Source organism: Pangasianodon hypophthalmus, chromosome 19 (assembly GCF_027358585.1).
Source record: "Pangasianodon hypophthalmus isolate fPanHyp1 chromosome 19, fPanHyp1.pri, whole genome shotgun sequence".
NCBI lineage: Eukaryota > Metazoa > Chordata > Actinopteri > Siluriformes > Pangasiidae > Pangasianodon > Pangasianodon hypophthalmus.
The window spans coordinates 20,937,746-20,958,550 of NC_069728.1; the positions used below are offsets into that span (position 1 = coordinate 20,937,746).

The 20,805-nt window shown below is 40.0% G+C and overlaps 1 protein-coding gene across 1 annotated transcript in view; it reads left to right on the forward strand.

Annotated features, from left to right (window-relative positions):
- Positions 1 to 515: 515 nt before the first annotated feature.
- LOC113524750 (zinc finger protein 850) overlaps positions 516 to 20,805 on the forward strand; it is a 29,822-nt gene continuing 9,532 nt past the window's right edge. Inside the window, exons 1-10 of the mRNA XM_053242048.1 lie at positions 516 to 942; positions 1,194 to 1,317; positions 1,453 to 1,545; positions 1,722 to 1,841; positions 3,882 to 5,202; positions 12,354 to 12,390; positions 12,719 to 12,842; positions 12,998 to 13,090; positions 13,188 to 13,307; positions 16,145 to 17,283. Of these exons, the coding sequence (XP_053098023.1) occupies positions 871 to 942; positions 1,194 to 1,317; positions 1,453 to 1,545; positions 1,722 to 1,841; positions 3,882 to 5,202; positions 12,354 to 12,390; positions 12,719 to 12,842; positions 12,998 to 13,090; positions 13,188 to 13,307; positions 16,145 to 17,283 (3,243 nt within the window). The 5' untranslated portion in view covers positions 516 to 870. The remainder of the gene's footprint in view (positions 943 to 1,193; positions 1,318 to 1,452; positions 1,546 to 1,721; positions 1,842 to 3,881; positions 5,203 to 12,353; positions 12,391 to 12,718; positions 12,843 to 12,997; positions 13,091 to 13,187; positions 13,308 to 16,144; positions 17,284 to 20,805) is intronic.

The window sequence follows — 20,805 nt, forward strand, 5'->3', positions numbered from 1 at the left end:
GGTGTGTTTGGAGAAAAAAAGGAGCAGTATTTGGTGGAAAGAAAACCTTGCCAACTGTTACACGTGGTTGCTCTATTATAGTTTGCCAGTGGCACAGAAAACATTACACAGGTAGATGGAAGAATGGATTCTATTAAATATCAGCAAACTTTGGAAGCAAATGTGATATAGTCAAGAAACTGAAGTTGAAAAATGATTGGCTTCTTCAAAAGGACAAGGACCCGAAACATAAGTTAAAATCTACCGTTTAAAGAAAGTGCAAGCTGAAGCTTTTGGAATAGCTCCCTGATGAGCTGAACAAAAATGTAGAAACAGAAAGTTTGATTCAGTAACCTCATTAACATAAAATTAGATCATACTGAATACACAGCCAGCACCTTTGATCTGAAGCTAGGACTGTTAAATATCAGATCTCTTATATCTAAAGAGCTTATTGTTAAAGAAACTACTACTGATCAGGAGTTTCCTGTTCTCTGATGCATTGTGACAGAGTGCTCCAGCAGGAGGCACTGTGAACACGAACCCTTGCCGTAAACTCACAACAGAAGAAGAGGAGATTCAGGATTTTTTGTTCCCCTCTCTGAGTGAGAAAAATCAACCTTTCACTGAGGTAATCATTCTTCTACATTAAAATATTCCTGACTGGGTTTTATAATAACAGATTTGATTGATTTAAAAACATAAACCTGGTATTGTGGCTGTATTTGAGGGTGTTCACTACATTGTACTTTAAAACCTGAGCTAAGTTAAACTAACTGAATGGTCTGTATAAATTTTCTATGAAGTGTATTAGTTTACAGTGGATTCTACAGTATGATCGCAGGCTCCTTTTCCAGAAACACCATCCTTTAGACCTTATAAGACCTTATAATGGAATCAGCAGAGGTTCAACTGTGCTCTGGTGAAAAACCTCCATGCCCTCCTGGTCCTGCTGGCTCACAGGTAATGATTAACCGTATGTGTGTAATTAAACATTAAATGTTTAATACGTAAGAGATTCATCTGGCTGTGTGAATGTTCTTCTCTTAATCTCTTAAAAAGAGAATGTTCTTCTCTTCCATCACTGGTAGGATGCATGCTGTCCTACTAATAAAGGAAAACCAAGTTTCTTATCATTTCCTCAGTATGCACATGATCTATACGTAGTGCTGATTTTGTTTTGTACATAAGTATTATTACTCTTTGGTCATTAGCTTTGTGGGGGTGTGCAGACAGAAGTTTGTAAGGCTTCAGGTGGAGGCTCTGTGGAACACATCACCCCTGTGGACCTCCAGAAAAATGTAAAAAAGGAAGAAAGTGAAGATGAAGACTATCTCTGTAAGTCAACACGGCACCTTACAGTCGAATCTATTGTTTTTAGTCTAACCTAATTTGTGAATGAACCACATCACTGACTTTTCAGATTTTTGTTTTGTACTTCACAACATTTAAATTCAATAAATGAAATTTCAGGTGGAGTGCTGTCAGGCTCTGTGGGATACATCACACCTATGGACCAACAGAATCATGTGAAAAAGGAAGAACTTGAAGATGAAGCTCATTTCTGTAAGACAGCAGGATGTGTTAGGGTCCAGACTGGCCTGAATAACTTTTTGTAATCTTAACTAGTTCTTATTTCTGACTGGACCAGTCCTTCAACACTTGTTTTGCCATAAATCTATGTTGTTCTTCATAGACCTACTTGAGCTAAAAGTATTTAAATGTAAATGGTGGAATTTCAGGTGATGGGACATCACACTCTGTGGAAAATATAGATGAACAGAATGGAGGATTTGAAAGAAAGCATGTAAAAAAGGAAGAGTCTGAAGATGAAGATTACCTCCATGCAACGACAGCCTGGGGTTAAGTAACACTGATACTGTAATGCTCATTCACACTCTTGCTGTGCTGTATAATTTATTAATATCAACATTTATTGTAAATGGAGCTCCCAGACTGATGACATCAGTTTATTGTTGCCTTTCAGTCAGTTTACCTGGAATGACACAGTAAGTATGGGTACAAAATCTTCACCATCTGGCTGAAGAGAAGACATGAGGGTCACATAGAGGTCGTGTCAGCTATGCAGCCCTCGTCACCACAGTCTCCTTTCAGTTCTCACACTTTTCACTTTGCTGAGAACACATTACTTCTGTTCGAGATATTCTAGCTTGCTACCTAGACCATTTACGAGAAGTTTTCACTATTTTGCCACTTGCTTTATTGGTTTAGAATAACAACATTCCTACTTCAGTGAGTCATCTTATCATTGCTATCATAAGCTTGAGAATTTCTTGCCCGCTCTGGCAAGACTCCATGCTAGCTCCTGTTTAGCTTGCCAGTAAGTGCCTAACATTAGTTTGTGGTATGGTCTTCAAAGAAGATGAGCATTTGACCATGCCTTGAGGACTGTACACCTTCATAGGAGGAATGGCCATGATACCTGCCTGCCTGGGACTCTATTCTTTTTTTCAAGATCTCCAAGCATCCCCAATGGGAGTCTGATGGCATTGTGGAAAATGTAAACGAGTGGCATCACGTGGGCCAAGCGGGGGATCACTGTCTGAAATGTGCAAAGCAGAGCAGACACTTTGTCCTTAGCAGTAGCACTCACAGTTTACAATAACGAGCAAGTGCTCCGACTCATTTTAAAGAGTTCAGCCTTCCAGGCGAGGAAACAGAGGATATGCGGGCTAGCTAGCCTGTTCCTTTGGTTCCCGAGTGCATGCATCATGAGATGGATAGTTCCCTCTGCTGTTAGGTGGTGCAGCTCAAAATCTGGATGTGTAGTGTCCTTCTGCCCCACTTACTTAAAAATATATTACTCACAGGTAAAGCTAGGGCTTTTAGTTCAGTCACATGCTTGCAGGTGTATGGGGTTATGTGCCTGTCTGAATTGGGAGAAATGCTGTCATCAGGTACTTGGATGCAGTGTCTAAATCAGATGTTTCTCCTGCATGTTTACCTGCTGAAAAGTAACATGAAGTTAAACAAGACGTCTAAAGGCCTACCAGCTTTCATTGCCACAATTTAGAACTTCTTACTTCTATAAATGGCAGGTGTTTCAGTGGCACTAAAGGAAGGGAAAACTTCTAGAGCTTAAGTAAGAAGACATTAATTTTCCCTCATTCAAGAAGTCACTTACTTCTCCAGAAAGCATGTAGTGTCAGGAAATCTCAGGCTCAGGTGAATCTCCATGCTTTACCTATCTGAACTGGATTAAGTTACATTGATGTTCATCATTTATTATTTTTTTTTACAAGCCCAATTAACCAGGTTTATCTTAACTGGCTTCATTAAACTATGAAATTGCTTTACAAATATTATTACTACATCCATAAAAATATCATACCCCTTCCTTGAAATGTAGCAAGATGCTATAACATCAACCATTTAGTATATTTCACAGTCTATTAGAAAGGCACCTCTGTTTTGCACAGACTGCATTGTACCATTCTTTTACTTTTTTTGATAAGCTGGTCCATATCTATGTTCTAGGGATGGTTTAGGTGGGTTTTTACTGATTTACTTGTGCATCAGCATTTTGATCAACCAACACATTACCCAGTTGTATAGCATCATATGGCATAGTTAGCCTAGGATGGCTACCAGAACCTCAACCTTACTCTATGTAAATCCCTTTTATACTTGTGGCCTTGTTGGGATCCCTTAGAATCTGCAAAAAGATTATAAAAGGACGTCTTACCTCTAATGTTTACATTTTAGTTTTGCTTTGCGTGACTTGGTTAGCCACTTTTTGTACATCTTCATCAGAAGTTATATTTGTCATTGCCTCCGATCATCTCTACTTCATAGAGCCTTTGTTGCATTCATTCTTTTTTCTTAAAATTTGTTAACTATTTTAACGATGAATTTTTAATACTGTTCATTTTCTGCTCCAGACATGAACAGTGCCCAGGTACAAGTCTTCTCCTGCTCCTGGTGTTCACTTTCCTATACATCTCAAATTTACCTCTACAAACACATTAGAAGATGCCACTACGAGGAATATGACAGACTGCTACAATCAGGAGAGTTAAAAGATGAGAACCATATCACCACAATAAGCTCCAGTATTCAGCAAACAGTCTCTGTTACACTCGACATTAACACCTCTAATAAACAAATGGAGAAAGAAGTCTATTCCTGCTCACAGTGTGGGAAGAGTTTTAGTAACCGGCGTAATCTCCGACGACACCAGCGCATTCACACAGGAGAGAAGCCGTATCACTGCACACAGTGTGGGAAGAGTTTTACAAAACACTATAATCTCCAAGTACACCAGCGCACTCACAATGGAGAAAAGCCGTACCATTGCTCAGAGTGTGGGAAGAGTTTTATTAGAAAGGGTGATCTCCAGCTACACCAGCGCAGCCACACAGGAGAAAAGCCGTATCGCTGCTTAGAGTGTGGCAAGAGTTTTTCAAAACACAGTAGTCTTCAGCGACATCAACGCATTCACTCTGGAGAAAAACCGTATCAGTGCTCATACTGTAGGAAGATGTTTATAGATAAAGGTAATCTCAACGTACACCAGCGCATTCACAATAGAGAGAAGTCGTATCGTTGCTCACAGTGTGGGAAGAGTTTTAATCAGCAACGTCAGCTCAGAACACACTTGCATATTCACACAGGAGAAAAACAGTATCGCTGCTCCCAGTGCGAGAAGATGTTTACTGATAAACGCCATCTCAAAGTTCATCAGCGCATTCACAACGGAGAAAAGCCGTATCACTGCTCGCAGTGTGGGAAGAGTTTTAATCAACTGAATAATCTTCAGAGACACTTGCATATTCACACAGGAGAGAAGCCGTATTCCTGCTCACAGTGTGGGAAGAGTTTTAATCGACAGTGTAATCTCGATCTCCACCAGCGCATTCATACAGGAGAAAAGCCATATAACTGCTCGGAGTGTGGGAAGAGCTTTAATCAGCGGAGTCATCTTCAGCGACACCAGCGCATTCACTCAGGAGAAAAGCTGTATCAGTGCTCATACTGTATGAAGATGTTTAGAGAGAAAGGTAGTCTCAAAATACATCAGCGCATTCACAGTGAAGAAAAGCCGTATCATTGTGCACAGTGTGGGAAGAGTTTTAATCAACAGAGTCATCTCAAAAGACACTTGCATATTCACACAGGACAGAAGCCGTATCAGTGCTCACAGTGTGGGAAGAGTTTCCATCAGAAGAGTAGTCTTGTACAACACCAACACATTCACGGATCATAGAAACTGATTTGAAATGTGCTTATTCAGATGCCTTTAACACCCAAGTGCTCCAGCATGGAGTCATCAGCTTGTGATGCATCATCTGATCTTTCTCTAAATAAGAAAAAAATAACATTGAATAAACTGATCTTTAACACTTACCATGATGTGTGTAAGGTATTTCGATGAATGTATTTACTGTTTACTGTATAATCACAGTTTCTGATGGGAATGTTTGGTGCCGCTCACTGTATCTGGGATTGATATTTTATGAATGGGTAAAACTGAATCTGCATTAAAAGATAAAGAGTGCGCACTTGCTCATTTGTCTGTTATCCAGTTTGTTCTGTCGTGGTGTTACCAATATGGCATCAAAAATGGGAAACAGTAACCTATGCCAGTATGCATCGTATAGACAACTGGAAGTGTACACACTATATAAAAGTTGTATGCACATATTTCTGGCTCTATGTGACTATATATGTTATAACAGCTTCAAACTAACACTAGTAGTGTGAGCATTTGTTTACAGTGAGGGTGAGATAAGAGGCACTGAGGTCTCATTTTTCCCCATTCTGCTGTGTGATGTGAACATTAACTGAAGCGTTTGACCTGTATCTGTATGATTATATGCATTGCATTTCTGCCATATGATTGGTTGAATTGCATGAATTAACAGCTGTACAGGTGTTCTAATAACTTGGTTGGTGAGCGTATGTATTAACACACCATGTGTGTCCGGATCTGTCTAATTGTGAGGAGATCTCCCGTACACAGTCCTCTTCATGTCATTCCACAGGTTTTTGATAGGATTTAGGCTCTGACTGGTCCGTTCCAAAACGTTGATCATGTTCTTCTGAAGCCTTTTCTTGATGTGGATTTGTGCTTTGGGTCGCTTTCATGCTGGAAAGTGGAATTGTTTTCTTCGTCTTCATCAATCTAATGGAGGTCTGCAGGTTTTGTACCAAAATAAATTGGTATTTGCAGCTATCCATGATTCCCTCTATCTTGATTAGAGTCCTAGTCTCAGCGGAAGAGAAGCAGCCCCATATCATGATGCTGCCACCACCATGCTTCACTGTGGGAATGGTGTTCTTTGGGGGATAAGCTGTCTTGTTTTTGTGCCAGTTATATATTTTATAATTATGCCTACATGGTTTGGGGGTGGTTTACATCTAGGTTCTGATCTATCGTCTAATAGTTATCTTCTGCTCTCAAACCCAAATGTCTTCAGTGTATAGCAAAACAAAAGTACTGGCCTTGTCATTCCAATACTTTTGGAGGAGACTATATATCACATTAAAGGTAGAAAAAGAGCTGACATGATTTATCTTTATTTCATTTATCTTTGTTTCATCTCAAAAATCTGTAATTTTTTCATCAGGGCTGTGTAGATTTCTTATAACCACTGTATGTGTAGTTTATGGCAGAATTTTTAACTAGTTACTATATTTTTTATCCCACTGAGCCCAATATACACTGTTTCCCTTCAAATGATATTGTAAATCCTTTATACCTGATTGTTTTCCTTGATGGACCACAGCATGTTTAATTTGACTGTATGGTGAAATTGGAAAGCTTTGAGCATCCCTGACCAAATTACATTTTATTAAATTTTAAAGTGAAAAGAAGTAACACAACCTATGAAGCACATTATTATAAAAATAACATTTGTTCTACAAAAAATGTTAATGCACAAGTTACTGTATATTTGATTAACTGAAAAAAAGGAATAGTGATGTGCAAAAGTTTAGACACCCATCCAGTTGTAAAGTCTCCGAACCTAAATAACTTGTTAGGCATTAATTGACTCAGTTGTCATTAGTAATAATTCCACGGTGTAATAAATTCTCTGACAAATCTCATGCTAACACTCAGCTCTCAGGGCTCCTCTAAGCAGCTGACTGAGGATCTGAAATTAATCTCATTGATGCATAAATGCAGAGGAAGACTATAAAAAATATAGTCTGTGTAAAAGTAAAACAAGAGCTTTGAGAAGTGCCTTTTTTAGGCAAAGTCAATAAATGGAAATAAACTATTGCATACATAACAAAGGTAAAAGACCTGTCACTGATGAATGTCACTTTTTTCTGAACCTCAGAGGTCAGATAGCTGTTTCTCAAGATGTCTCATTGCGCTGAAATTTGGTGTACTGAATCTCTATGCTAATCTGCGAGTGGATGTTTGATGATGACCTGGTTACTGAAAAAACATGGCCGCCATTGGCCAGTCAGTTTTCAGCAAGCATTTGACAGGGTAAATATTGAGCTATTAACAAGAAACTTGAAAGTATGGTCTCTCTAAAGACCCCCTAATAACTGATCTAGTTTCCCTCAACTTAGCTTCAAGCTAAGTTAAGCGCAATTAATGTGTTTGCACATAAGAAGCATATCTTTTGTAAAATAAGGGGTACATTGAAACTTTTCAGTTTTTTCCCCATGCTTTGTCTTATTACTTCCTAAAAATTTGCCTTTTAGACCATTTAGCTCTGGCCACTCAAATACTTGATAATTTGCTTAATATGCAAAAATTAGTATTGAGAACATGTTCTAGGATTTTTTCCTATTTTCACAATTTTGGTGTTGCACTACTCTACTGGTACCATTGGTCCGATTGAGCTGAAATTTGGTATGGTGCATGTACGAGTGAATGTATGAGTGGATTTTTCATAATGATCTGATTATATGATATGATTATTAAAATACATGGCCACCATTGGCCAATCAGGTTTCAGCAGACATTTGATTCAAGATTTTTATTTGTAACAAACACAATTATATACAGTATATAACTTGCGGTGAAATGGAAACCTGGAAGCGCCTGCCTGATTGCAGAATCAGAATCAGAATCACCTTTATTGCCAAATACCGTGGGTTTACATGTACAAGGAATTTGTCTTGGTGTACTGGTGGTTAGTAATAACAGTAAAATACAAGAATTAAAAATAATATTAATAAGGCAAACATTGTAAGGTAAGATGAGAACGTAAAAGAGAGAAGAGAAAGTTATGAAATGAGAGGCATAAATATAAAGAAACTGTAAAGCTATGAAAACTATGAGCATAAATATAAAAATTTAGGAAAATAAAAATAGATACATTAACTGTACATTAGTGCAGGATGTGCAAAAGTGGGCCAGTGCAAATGCTCACAGACTGAAGTAAGAAGGTGCAGTATAACAGTCTGAGTTGTTAATGTAACGCAAATGAAACAGAAAAGTTGGGGTTTTTCATTAATGTCCATGGAGGCAGATAAGAGACCATGGTGGGTCCTGGATGTTTTGATGATTTTAGCAGCTCTTGTACTGCATCGTCTGGTGTAGATATCGTGCAGAGAGACGAGAGCAGACCCTGAGATGTGCTCAGCTAAGCGCACCACTGTCTGCAGGGCTTTCGGTCCTGGCTTGAGCAGTTACTGTACCACACTGAGATGCACTGAGTTAGTAAACTTTCTATGGCCCCAGTGTAGAACGTTTTCAGGATCGCTGGGGAGACTCTGAATTTCCTTAGCAGTCTCAGATGGTAGAACCGCTGTCTGGCTTTGTTCACCTGAGCTTGAATGTGATGAGTCCAGGTCAGGCCCTCAGAGATGTGTACTCCAACGTACCTGAAGCTGCTCACTCTCCCCACAGGTTAACAGGTTTGATAGGGTTTACGTTAAAGTATCATCATGAAACCTGAATGGTAGGTTCAGGCAGGGAACCCACTACTATCTGATGGAAATTGGTCACTGGGGGGCGCTATTCATGTTTGTGCACAAAAATATCTCTGCATGTCTCTTGGAAAATGTACAAAATACAGTGAAAATTCTTTTTTAGGTTAATGCTTTTGCCCAAACTCTAAAAAATGTTTTTTGAACTCTTTAGTTTAGTTTTCACCTTTCACTTGTCAGTGTGTGCATGTTTTTCTGAAGCCCATGGACTGGGAGATAAAGCCACCATTCTGGAGCCTCTCACTGATGAAGTTGTGATGAACAGAAAGCTCCAGCAGGTGGCGCTGTGAACAGGAACTCCTCAGTAAACTCATCAATGAAGAAAAAGGTGCAGGGTTTTTTTTTCCTCTCTGAGTGAACAGTTGAGGATTTTCACTGAGGTAATTATTTCCACGTTAAAATATTTCTGATTGGGTTTTATATTAACAGATTTTTTAAAAATCTGTATAAAAATAAAAGCTTGTTATTGTGTCTGTATGTGAGGATGTTCACTACATTCTGCCTGAGGTAAGTTAAACTAGCTGAGCTCTTTAGCACATAGTAGATTTCTTTTGTTACTGATTGTGATTACATGTAACATTTATAATTAACACTCAATGTGACCAAGAGGAAAATTATCATTAAAAAATTAAATTTACGATTTATCCATGAAAAAGAGTGCAGGTTTATAAATCCAAAAGAGTCAGTTTTCTATTTTTTATTGTGGTAAATTTAAATTTCTGTTCTGATTGTGATCAACAATGATCACAAACAATTATTTTTGCATTAGTTGATTCTATGACACTCTTTTACGAACAATTTAAGAAAGGTTTTATCCTGTTTAGTATAAAATTAGTGAACCAGCCTCACTCAAATGAAAATTAAATTATTTTAATTGATTACAGGTTCAGCTGACAATTTTATACAGTCAGAATTTTCAAGAATATCCAGAAGAACTTCATCATCCCAGCACTATACAGCCCCCTCCAAAAGTATTGGAACAGCAAGGCCAGTTCTGTTGTTTTTGCTATACACTGAAGACATTTGAGTTAGAGATCAAAAGATGAATATGAGATGATAGATCAGAATTTCAGTAGACCACCCAATTTTTAGATGAGCAAATGTATTGGAACAGATAGTTCTAAAGTAAATAACACTTAATATTTAGTTGCATCTCTCGCTTGGAAAAACTGCAAGCCGGTGATCCACTGACGTCACCAAACTGCTGTATTCTTCTGTTGCAACGCTTTTCCAGGCTTGTAGCGCAGCTTCTTTCAGTTGTTGGTTGTTTTGGGGGGTTTCTCCCTTCAGTCTCCTCTTCAGGAGGTGAAATGCTGCTCAGTTGGGTTAAGGTCTGGTGTTTGACTTGGTCAGTCTAAAACCTTCCACTTTTTCCCTGATGAAGTCCCTTTGTTGTGTTGCAGTGTGTTTTGGGTCGTTGTCGTGCTGCATGATGAAGTTCATCCCAATTAGATTGGATGCATTTCTCTGTAAATTGGCAGACAGAAAGTTTCTACAGACTTCTGAATTCATTCTGCTGCTACCATCATGAGCTCCATCATAAATAACAATTAGTGAGTCTGTTCCAGAAGCAGCCATGCAAGCCCAAGCCATGACACTACCTCTGCTGTGCTTGAGCTCATATGTTCTGGATCATGAGCAGATCCTTTCCTTCATTGGCTTTTCCATCACTTTGGTAGAGGTTAATATTGGTTTCAGCGTTTTTGTGGATCATCTCTGTAGTTCTTTGTGAATTCCAGTCTGGCCTTCTGATTCCTACTGCTGATGAGTGGTTTGTATCTTGTGGTATGACCTCTATATTTCTGCTCTTGAAGTCTTCTTTGAAAGGTGGATTGTGATACCTTCACCCCTGCCCTGTGGAGGCTGTTAGTGATGTCACTGACTGTTGTTTTTGGGTTTTTCTTCACAGCTTTCACTATGTTTCTGTCATCATCAGCTGTTTTCCTTGGCCAACCTGTTTGATATCTGGTTGTTAGTACACCAGTGATTTCATTCTTTTCCAGAACATTCAAAATTGTTGAATTGGCCATGCCCAGTGCTTGTGCAATGGCTCTGATTTTCCCTCATTTCTCTGCTTCACAGTGGCTTGATTTTCTCCCATAGACAGCTCTCTGGTCTTCATGTTGGTTTATCCTTTTTAAAAACAAATGCAGTCTTCATAGGTGAAACCCAGGGCTCAAACTAAGAGTAGACATTCAGAGCTATTAATTGTTTAAACAATCAGTCTAACAGGACACACCTGGGCAGAAAGAAACACCTGTCAGTCACAAGTTCCAATATTTTTGATCACTTGAAAAATGGGTGGGTTCAAACAAAAGGTCCCATGTTTTAAGTTGTTGAACACATCATAGATGTAAATATCAGGAAATGAAAGCTGAAATTCTGATCCATAATCTCATATTTATCTTTTGATCTCCAATCCAAATGTCTTTAATGTATAGCAAAAACTGGCCTTGCTGTTCCAGTACTTTCAGAGGGGACTGTATATTGTACAGAATGAAATAATGTTCAGAACCATGATACAGCACAAGACAGTTAGATACAGTGAAATCAGAGGTCAAAGCAGATAGTAAAATGTGTGAGTCTTTGTAGATGAAATGTGCAAATTATATGCAATCTGTAGCAGCAGCCTGGAATAGCGCAGATTTCCGTAGCAGCATATAATCATAAAGACCAGCAACCTCAAACCCATATAATGAGCAGAAACCCACCAATAATGCTCTGAAGGTCACTGTTGTTCTATGAACTACGGACAGTTCCTAACACCTGGATGTCATATTGTGTGCATGCATATGGTTGCCAAGAACTTCAGGATGAAAAGCCTGTCTTCAGAGAAGTTGTGCAGACTCACTAACATGAACCAGCCACGTGGTGGAACAACATGAACATGTAACAACTTTTAGCAGGTGAAAGGGCAGGGCTTTCAGGAACCAATTCAATTTCTCAGATCTAGAATAGAACAGAGGCCACTGACCTTTAGTGACCATCCTTTGGTACACTGTTTAGAGGCTCTGCCCATTACAATGAATAATCTGAAATTAAACACATCTGTGTAATTTGCGAAAACTTTTATGGTGCTTGATGTATGTATCAGGACTGGCATCTTGCAGGAGCCAACTGAAAAGTTATTTTAGTCATGCCAAAGTGAAAAGCTTCAGTAGCATAGTGCATTCTAGCAAAAAAAAAAAAAAAATAGACGTTTCTGTGTTTTGCATTGTAATACGTTTTTGTTTCTTAAGTAGAGGAACTGATAACTGATTTCTGATTCATTTTTATTCTCCTTGTTTCCTTTTTATCCTCATAGTTAGTATGATGTGTATTAGTTTACAGTGAATTTTACAGTTTTGCTTATGATTTGAGCCTTTTTCTATGGTTTCCTCTTCCAGAAACACAACCATTTAGACCTCATACTAAGACGTTGTAATGGAATCCGCAGAGGTCCGACCATACTCTTTTAGAAAACCTCCACACACTCCTGCTCTTGCTGGCTCACAGGTACCAGTTAGCTATACGTGTCTAGTCTTCTGAGCTGACTGATTATTAAATCTTTGAACAAATGAATATTGGAACAGACATAAGAAAAGTTTACTACTTAATTAAAAAAAAATCCTGCTCTTTCAGGTTAGAGCATGGGTTAGTTTAGATGTTTAATAAGTAACGGATTCAGCTGGCTGTGTGAATGTTCGTCTCTTAATGAGCTTCCATTCCTGGTAGGTTGCATTGCTAATCAAGAAACCAAAGTTAATGTCCTCAGTATGCACAGGATCTATATGTAGTGTTGACCTTCTTTTGTGAACAAATATTATTACTCTTTGGTCATTAGCTTTGTGGGGGTGTGCAGACAGAAGTTTGTAAGGCTTCAGGTGGAGGCTCTGTGGAACACATCACCCCTGTGGACCTTCACAAAAATGTAAAAAAGGAAGAAAATGAAGATAAAGACTATCTCTGTAAGTCAACATGGCACCTTACAGTCCAATCTATTGTTCAGTAATAATTTTTAGTCTAACATTATTTGCGAATGAATCACATCACTGACTTTTCCTATTTTTGTTTATACTTTACATTAAGTTATAACATTTAAATCTGATTAATGAAATTTCAGGTGAAGTGCTATCTGACTCTATGGGATACATCACACCTGTGGACCAACAGAATCATGTGAAAAAAGAAGAACCTGAAAATGAAGAATATCTCTGTAAGACAGCAGGGCGTATCAGGGTCCAGACCGGACCAGTCAAAAGTTTTCCTCAATTTTCTTCATAGTTGTACTTAATGTAATGGTGGAATTTCAGGTGATGGGATATCAAACTCTGTGGAAAATGTAGACCAACAGAATGGAGGAATTGAAAGGAAGCACATAAAAGAGGAAGAATCTGAAGATGAAGACTACCTCTGTAGAAGGACAGACTGGGGTTAAGTAACACTTTGATTCAGACTGTTGCTATACATTTTTTTAATAGCAACCTTTATAGTCATGGAAGCTTCCAATCAGGAAAGACCTTCTGTATCATGTGGGAAATCACGTGTCATCCACACCCAGATGACCTTCAGCAACAGAGCTGTTGCAAGCCAGTCAGACTGCTGGCAACATTAGTTTGTTGTTGCCATTCAGTTAATTCACTTGGTATGACACAGTAAGTATGGGATACCAAGCCTTCACTGTCTGGCTGAAGACACGTTTTCATGCTGGTACGGAAGGAAGGTGACATAGAGGGTCATGTAAGCTATAAAGCACTCATCACTACAGTCTCCTTTCAGTTTTCATGCTTTTCACCTTGCTGAGAACACATCACTTCTGTTTTGAGGTATTCTAGTTTTCTATCTAGTCCATTCAAAGTTCTGACTAATTTTTGATTCTATTTTTGCTCTATTGGTTTAGAATGACTACATCTTTACTTCAGTGAGTCCTTTTATCATGATGCCGTTAATAATTTTTGCTGATTTTTCAGCCTGCTTTGGCAAGCCTCTAAACTAGCTTCTGTTTAGCTTGCTAACATGAGTGTAGAACCCCCGGTGTGTGAGGGTGTGTAGGAAGACTCGAGAGACAGGTGGAATCTTAACTGAGCTCTGGGCTAACATTTCTTCTGACCACGCTTTTCAGAGCACTTTCAAAACTCAGAAGAAAACAACACAAAACACACGGCTTTTGCTCCATCAGGTTCTAGCTCATGCTTCTTGGCGTGTGTGTGTGTCTTGCAAGTTCAGCCTAGCGGTCTCAAACTCTGTCTCTCTCTTGCTTACGGGTTACGGGACAAACTGAAAGCACAAAGAGACACAAATAAGTAGATTGCTGCTAATAAGTCACATCATCATGCATTACCTGCCGGTTCGACCCGCCTCCTCTCCTCCTGAGGAGCATCCATAGCTGACGCTCATCCATGCCCCCACAGCCACATACCCCCACAGCCTGACACAGGCCGGGATGCCGTCTGGCCTACACCTGACTCCAAGTTCCCCGGCAGGAGAGGTAATCCACCACCACCATCTGCGCCCCTGGTCTGTGGACCACCTCGATTTTGTATGCTTGAAGTGCCAGATAGCAACGAGTGATCTGGTTGTTGGCATCATTCATGCAGTGGGGCCATTGGAGCAGAGGGTGAAATGGCGCCACAGTAGGTAGTATTGGAGGGCGACAACTGCCCACTTGACACTCCTTATGGCCAGACACTCCTTCTTGATCATGCTGTACATGGGCTCCCTCACTGAGAGCTTCCGGCTGATGTACAGCACGGGGTGTTCCTCTCCCTCCACCACCTGGGACAACACAGCCCCCAGCTCTCTGTCTGACACATCAGTCTGCAAAATAAAAGGGAGAGAAAAGCCAGCTGAATACAACAGCTGGCCCCCACGCAAAACCGCTTTTACCTGGCAGAAAGCCCACTTGCAGGGCTCCATCTACTGGACCGGATCTGGTGCTCCCTTTTTAATTTGGGGACACACCTGCCCCTGGCCCAAATGGAAGCCCAGATACCATACTTCCACCTGCCCAATTGCACACTACTTTGGGTTTGTTGTGAGTCTTGCCTGTCTCAAGGATCTCAGGACAGACCTCAGATGTTGTAAATGCCACTGCCAGTCATTACCATAAATTATTATGTCATCTAAGTAAGTAGCAAAATATGCATTGTGCGGGTGGAGGATTATGTCCATTAGATGTTGAAACATCGCTGGGGCTAAAAATAACCCAAATGGATTGGTGACAGACTGGTGTAACCCAAACAGAGTGGAAAAGGCTGTTTTTTGCGAGATATTGGAGTCAAGGGAATCTTCCAGTACCCCTTTGTTAAATCCAGCATCAAATAAACGTGAGCCGTGCCTAACTGATCAAGCAGTTCATCAATGTGAGGCATCGGATATGCATCAAATTTAGAAACCATGTTGACTTTAGAAAAGTCCACACAAAAATGGATGGACCCATTGGTCTTGAGCACCAAGACCACCGGGCTGCTCCAATCACTGTGGGACTCCTTGATTACTCCCTTGTTGAGCCTTGAGTTCATCCTGAACCACCTTTTTCTTGTGTTCAGGTAACCGGTATGGGCGGCTGCGTACAACCACACCTGGAGGAGTCTCATTGTAGTGTTTTATGAGAGTAGAGGTGAAAACGCATCAGAAATTTCCTCTTGCAACTGAGACGGTGAGAGTTGGTCTCCACAGGAGACCGGGGTGAATTGGGCCACACTGTTTAGACTTACCTCTGATCCCAGCTCCTCCCTCTCGGGAGTATCTGATAGCTGACATTACCCTGTATTTAGCTTAGTGTCACCTTTCTTACTGGCATGAATAGATGTGTATCCCATATTATTTGTGTTATACCTTGTTTCTTTCCCTCAGAGTACAGGGTTTATATACATAACCTAACGTTGCTCCGCCTGGGATCAACCTACATGTTATCCCAGTTGTATAGCATGATGTGGCATAGTTAACCTAGTAGTGCTACCCTAGCTTATCTCAACCTTACTCTATGTAAATCCCATTTTTCCTGTGGCCATGTTTGGATCCCATAGAATCTGCAAAAAAAAATGACTAGAGGATGTCTTGCCTCAAATATTTACATTAATGGCAGTATCACTCTGTGTGACTTAGTTAGACCTCTCTCTGTGCATCAGAGGTTATATTTTTAATTATCTCGGATCATCCATAATTCAGAATGCCTCATTTCCATTATTTGTTTTGTTTCTAAAAATAGGTTAATTATTTAGTATCTATTTCACAGTGAGTTTCTAATACTGGCCATTTTCTGCTCCAGAAATGAATGATGCCCAGGTACAAGTCTTCTTCTGCTCCTCGTGTTCACTTTCCTATACATCTCAAATTTACCTCCACAAACACATCAGAAGATGCCACTATGAGGAATACGAGAGACTGATAAAATCAGGAGAGATAAAATATGAGAACGTTACATCCACAAGAAGCTCCAGTATTCAGCAGACAATCTCTGGTATTCGCAATAGTAACACCTCTGATCAGCAAATGGAGAAAGTCTATCCCTGCTCTCAATGTGGGAGGAGTTTTACTGACCAGAGTAATCTCAGACGACACCAGAACATTCACACAGGAGAGAAGCCGTATCACTGCTCACAGTGTGGGAAGAGTTTTGCCCAACACTATAATCTCCAACGACACCAGTGCATTCACACAGGAGAAAAGTTGTATCACTGCTCAGAGTGTGGTAAGAGTTTTATTCGACAGAGTAATCTCCAACTACATCAACGCATTCACACAGGATTAAAGCCATATCACTGCTCAGAATGTGGTAAGAGTTTCATTCGACAGGGAAATCTCCAACTACACCAGCGCATTCACACAGGAGAGAAGCCGTATCACTGCTCACAGTGTGGGAAGACTTTTTCCCAACACAATAATCTACAGCGACACCAGCGCATTCATTCAGGAGAAAAGCCATATGAGTGCTCACAGTGTGGGAAGACGTTTACAGAAAAAGGTAACCTCAAAATACATCAGCGCATTCACAATGGAGAAAAGCCGTATCGTTGCTCACAGTGTGGGAAGAGTTTTAATCAACAGAGTCATCTCAAAACACACTTGCATATTCACACAGGAGAAAAGCCGTATCAGTGCTCACAGTGTGGGAAGATGTTTACAGATAAAGGTAATCTCAAAGTTCATCAGCGCATTCACAATGGAGAAAAGCCATATCACTGCTCGCAGTGTGGGAAGAGTTTTAATCAGCAGAGTAATCTCAAAACACACTTGCATATTCACACAGGAGAAAAGCCGTATCAGTGCTCACAGTGTGGGAAGACGTTTACAGATAAAGGTAATCTCAAAGTTCATCAGCGCATTCACAATGGAGAAAAGCCGTATCAATGCTTGCAGTGTGGGAAGAGTTTTAATCAGCAGAGTAATCTCATACAACACCAGCGCATTCACATTACATAGAAACTGATTTGGGATTTACTTATTCAGGTACCTTTAACACACAGCCAATCACCAGAGGGTGTACCACGAAGCAGGACTGCAGGCTAAGCGAGCTAACTTAGGGTTAAACGCTGGCTTATCTGTACCCCAAAGATGGCTCTCTTTTAAGATGGGTAGATCACCATGGCAACCTTCTCTACACGGCTAACCTGTTTCGGGCAGGTTAAGTTGAAAGTAACCACACTAAGAGTGTATAAAGGCTGCCTCCTGTCCAATCAGAGATCTAGGAATTGCGATTGTGTCGCCATTCCTCCAGAATCCTGTAGAGCTTGCTGCTCGTGTCGTGAAAGGATTTCTACGGCATGCTAGAGATTTCAGGAAGAGACAATTCCAATTCCAAAAAAGTTGGGACAGTAAATGAAATGCAAATAAAAACAGAAAGCAGTAATTTTACTGCTAAAATTTACTTTGAATTGTATTCAAACAAAAACAGTATAAAGGCAATGTAATGTATTCATGTTTTATCTAATCAACTTTAAAAGTTGTTCCAGGAAAGTTGGGACGGAGTGATTTAGGAAGAATAATGATGTGACAGTTTGAAATAACAAGGTGATGTGAAACAAGTGATGTTACATAGATGAGGCAAACGTGTTATATAAGGAACCTCCAAGAAAGGCCTGGTCCTTCATGAGCCAAGGATGGGTCGAGGCTCTTCAATTTGCCAACAGATGCATTAGCGATTAATCCAGCACTTTGAGAACAATGATCGCCAAAAGATAAATGGGTAGGATTTTAAGTGTTTCACTCTATAATTAAAAGGTTCTATATAATTAAATGATTCAAAGAATCCGGTCAAATCTCTGTGCTTGAAGGGCAAGGCCGAAATCCACTTCTGAATGTGTGTGATCTCCGATCCCTCAGATGTCACCGTCTTAAAATCCGTCTGTAATAGATATTGTGACGTTCTTGGGAATACTTCAGTAAACCTTTGTCAGTTAACGCCATTCGCCGCTGCATCCACAGATGTAAGTTAAGGCTTTACTATGCAAAGCAGAAGCCATATGTCAACACTGTCCAGAAGCACCACCGACCTCTCTCGGCTCGGTCTCATCTGAGATAGACAGTAGCACAGTGGAAGCGTGTGTTTTGGTTCGACGAGTCAACATTTCAAATAGTTTTTTTCATCCAAACTCTTACCAGCGTCAGGTCCAAAAGCCAGCATCTGTCATGGTATGGGGGTGTGTCAGTGCCCATGGCATGGGTAACTTGCACATCTATGTGGGCATTATTAAAGCAGAAATATATGTACAAATTTTGGAGCAACATATGCTGCCATCTAGACGCCGTCTTTTCCAGGGATGTCCCTGCATTTTCCAGCAGGACAATGTCAAACCCCATTCTGCCCAGATTACAAGTGCATGGCTGCGTAAGCAGAGGGTGTGGGTGCTAGATTGGCCTGCAGTCCTGCATGTTGCCATCATCAGATTTGAAATGAGTGCATATTTAAAAAAACCTCTTAAATTCACAAGGTAAAACGTCAAATAATGTGGTGCTGTAGTGTTTTCAATATAGTACAGGGTGAATAGAATTTATAAATCACTCGTTTTTATTTTTATTAGCATTTTCCATACTGTCCCAACTTTTTTGGAATTAGGGTTGTAGTTTATGTAAATTAACAGAATCTTGTTCGTTGATCTGTAATGTGTTTGTAGTCTGTTAGGATTTTGCAGAGTAATCGGTGGATTAGACTGCACACACATCACTGTTAAATCATCCCTGTGGGTGCATGAATCTAAAGGGAAGTCAGTGCATAGCTTCAGAGTTCAGGTTGACTATTAATTTACACACTTCCTGAAATATCTAGTAGTAACAAAGTGGGCTTTAACAGAACATGAATATAGAACCCCTTAAGACATTTTTTCCTCTGTTTACATGAGCTGTGATCAGTCCCTGACTACCAGCATTAGGGCAATATGGCCTGGGTCTGTTCACGACTCATATTCTCAGGGAGTCTACATTATATCACTGCTTAGCACTTGGTATGAATGCTGACTACCTTACTGTATTGTTTTGCTTTAGAATATTTTCTTCAAATGTTCCTGTGCATTCTGCATTGTAGATCTGTTGAATGGACTTGGAAACTGAGGTGTACCTGCAAGAAGTACCTGATACCTCTGTAGCCAGAGTCACTGACTATACATCAGGGTAGATTTAAGAGGGTCATGCGAAAACTACGGTCAGGATAGAAATGACCTATTAGATTCTCAAATTGTACTTTTAAGACTTTTAAGTGTAGACCCAGTCAAGCCATGTGACATAACAGTGCTGCACAGTATTACCATGATTAGGAAAGAGAGACACCACCCCTGTGCATCCTCTCGCTATGGTACACTCTGAGGCAGGGCTGTGAGTCGGGCCACTGCAGAACAATACTTTGTTACTTCATGAATTTATGTTACTGTTTGAACACCACATATTAAACAGTGGACACAATTTTTATTTGACCAGTTGATTTCATAATTCCGCAATTTGTCTATCCTGCAAAAGAGAAGAAACAAGGCTACATTAAGACATTACAATTATTTGAGAAGTACATTTCAACATTGCAACACTCCAGCTGTTCAATTTACAATTTGATTTACTTAATTTGCAGGAGGTTATACTCCATGACTCCATACCTGGGAGCTGTTAAAACGCTTGATAAATCAGATTTACCTCAGAGGTCACCCTGTATGCCTACAGGCGGGTGGTCCTAGGTTTGGAGGAAGTCTGTTAGTGTTAACCACCTGTGGATTAAGTCGAAAAAATATATTGAAGGGCCAATTCTTCAGCCAGTGTGTAATCTGGAGGTATAGGCCCACCACTTTGTCATAGGCGAAGCAATCAGACAAAGAAGAGAGTAAGGACATCAACTTTTAAACAAGTAGCCTACTTCGTTTAATATTTTTATATTTTGTCTTTACCTGCTGACAAGACTGCTGTCTAACACAGTTGGGATTGCAGCTGCAATGACTAATGACAGTTTACTGCTAGCTTTTTTATTTGCAATTACAGTTACTGTAAGTGTCATGTGAGTAAAAATAAAATTATAGATTATACATCTATTATAACTCGCATTTACATTGTCAGCTATTTTTTGCCATGTGCCTTCATGCATCTTGCAGTAGTGACAGTGTTGCTTTTTTGCCATCATTATATATTTGAATTCTTTAAAAGGAATTAATTATCATTTGCTCTTCTGCCCTAAAATATACGTGATCCATCTGCAGTTTTTCATCTGCATTCGAGCCAGTGTGAGATCTGCCCTTTTTAAAGTGAAAGTGTGCAGGACTTGATGAGGAAAACCTGGCTCAGCTTAACCCACATCGTCGGTTAACCCATGTCATGATACCAGTTATCCCAGTTGGGGAATGTTTGGTTAGGTGAAATTGGCTAATTTGAGCTTGCTTCGTAGTACAGCCCTCAGGTCAGAAATTGGATCACGTGCACAACCAGGAAGTAAACTCTCAGCACAACCCAAGGTCACCA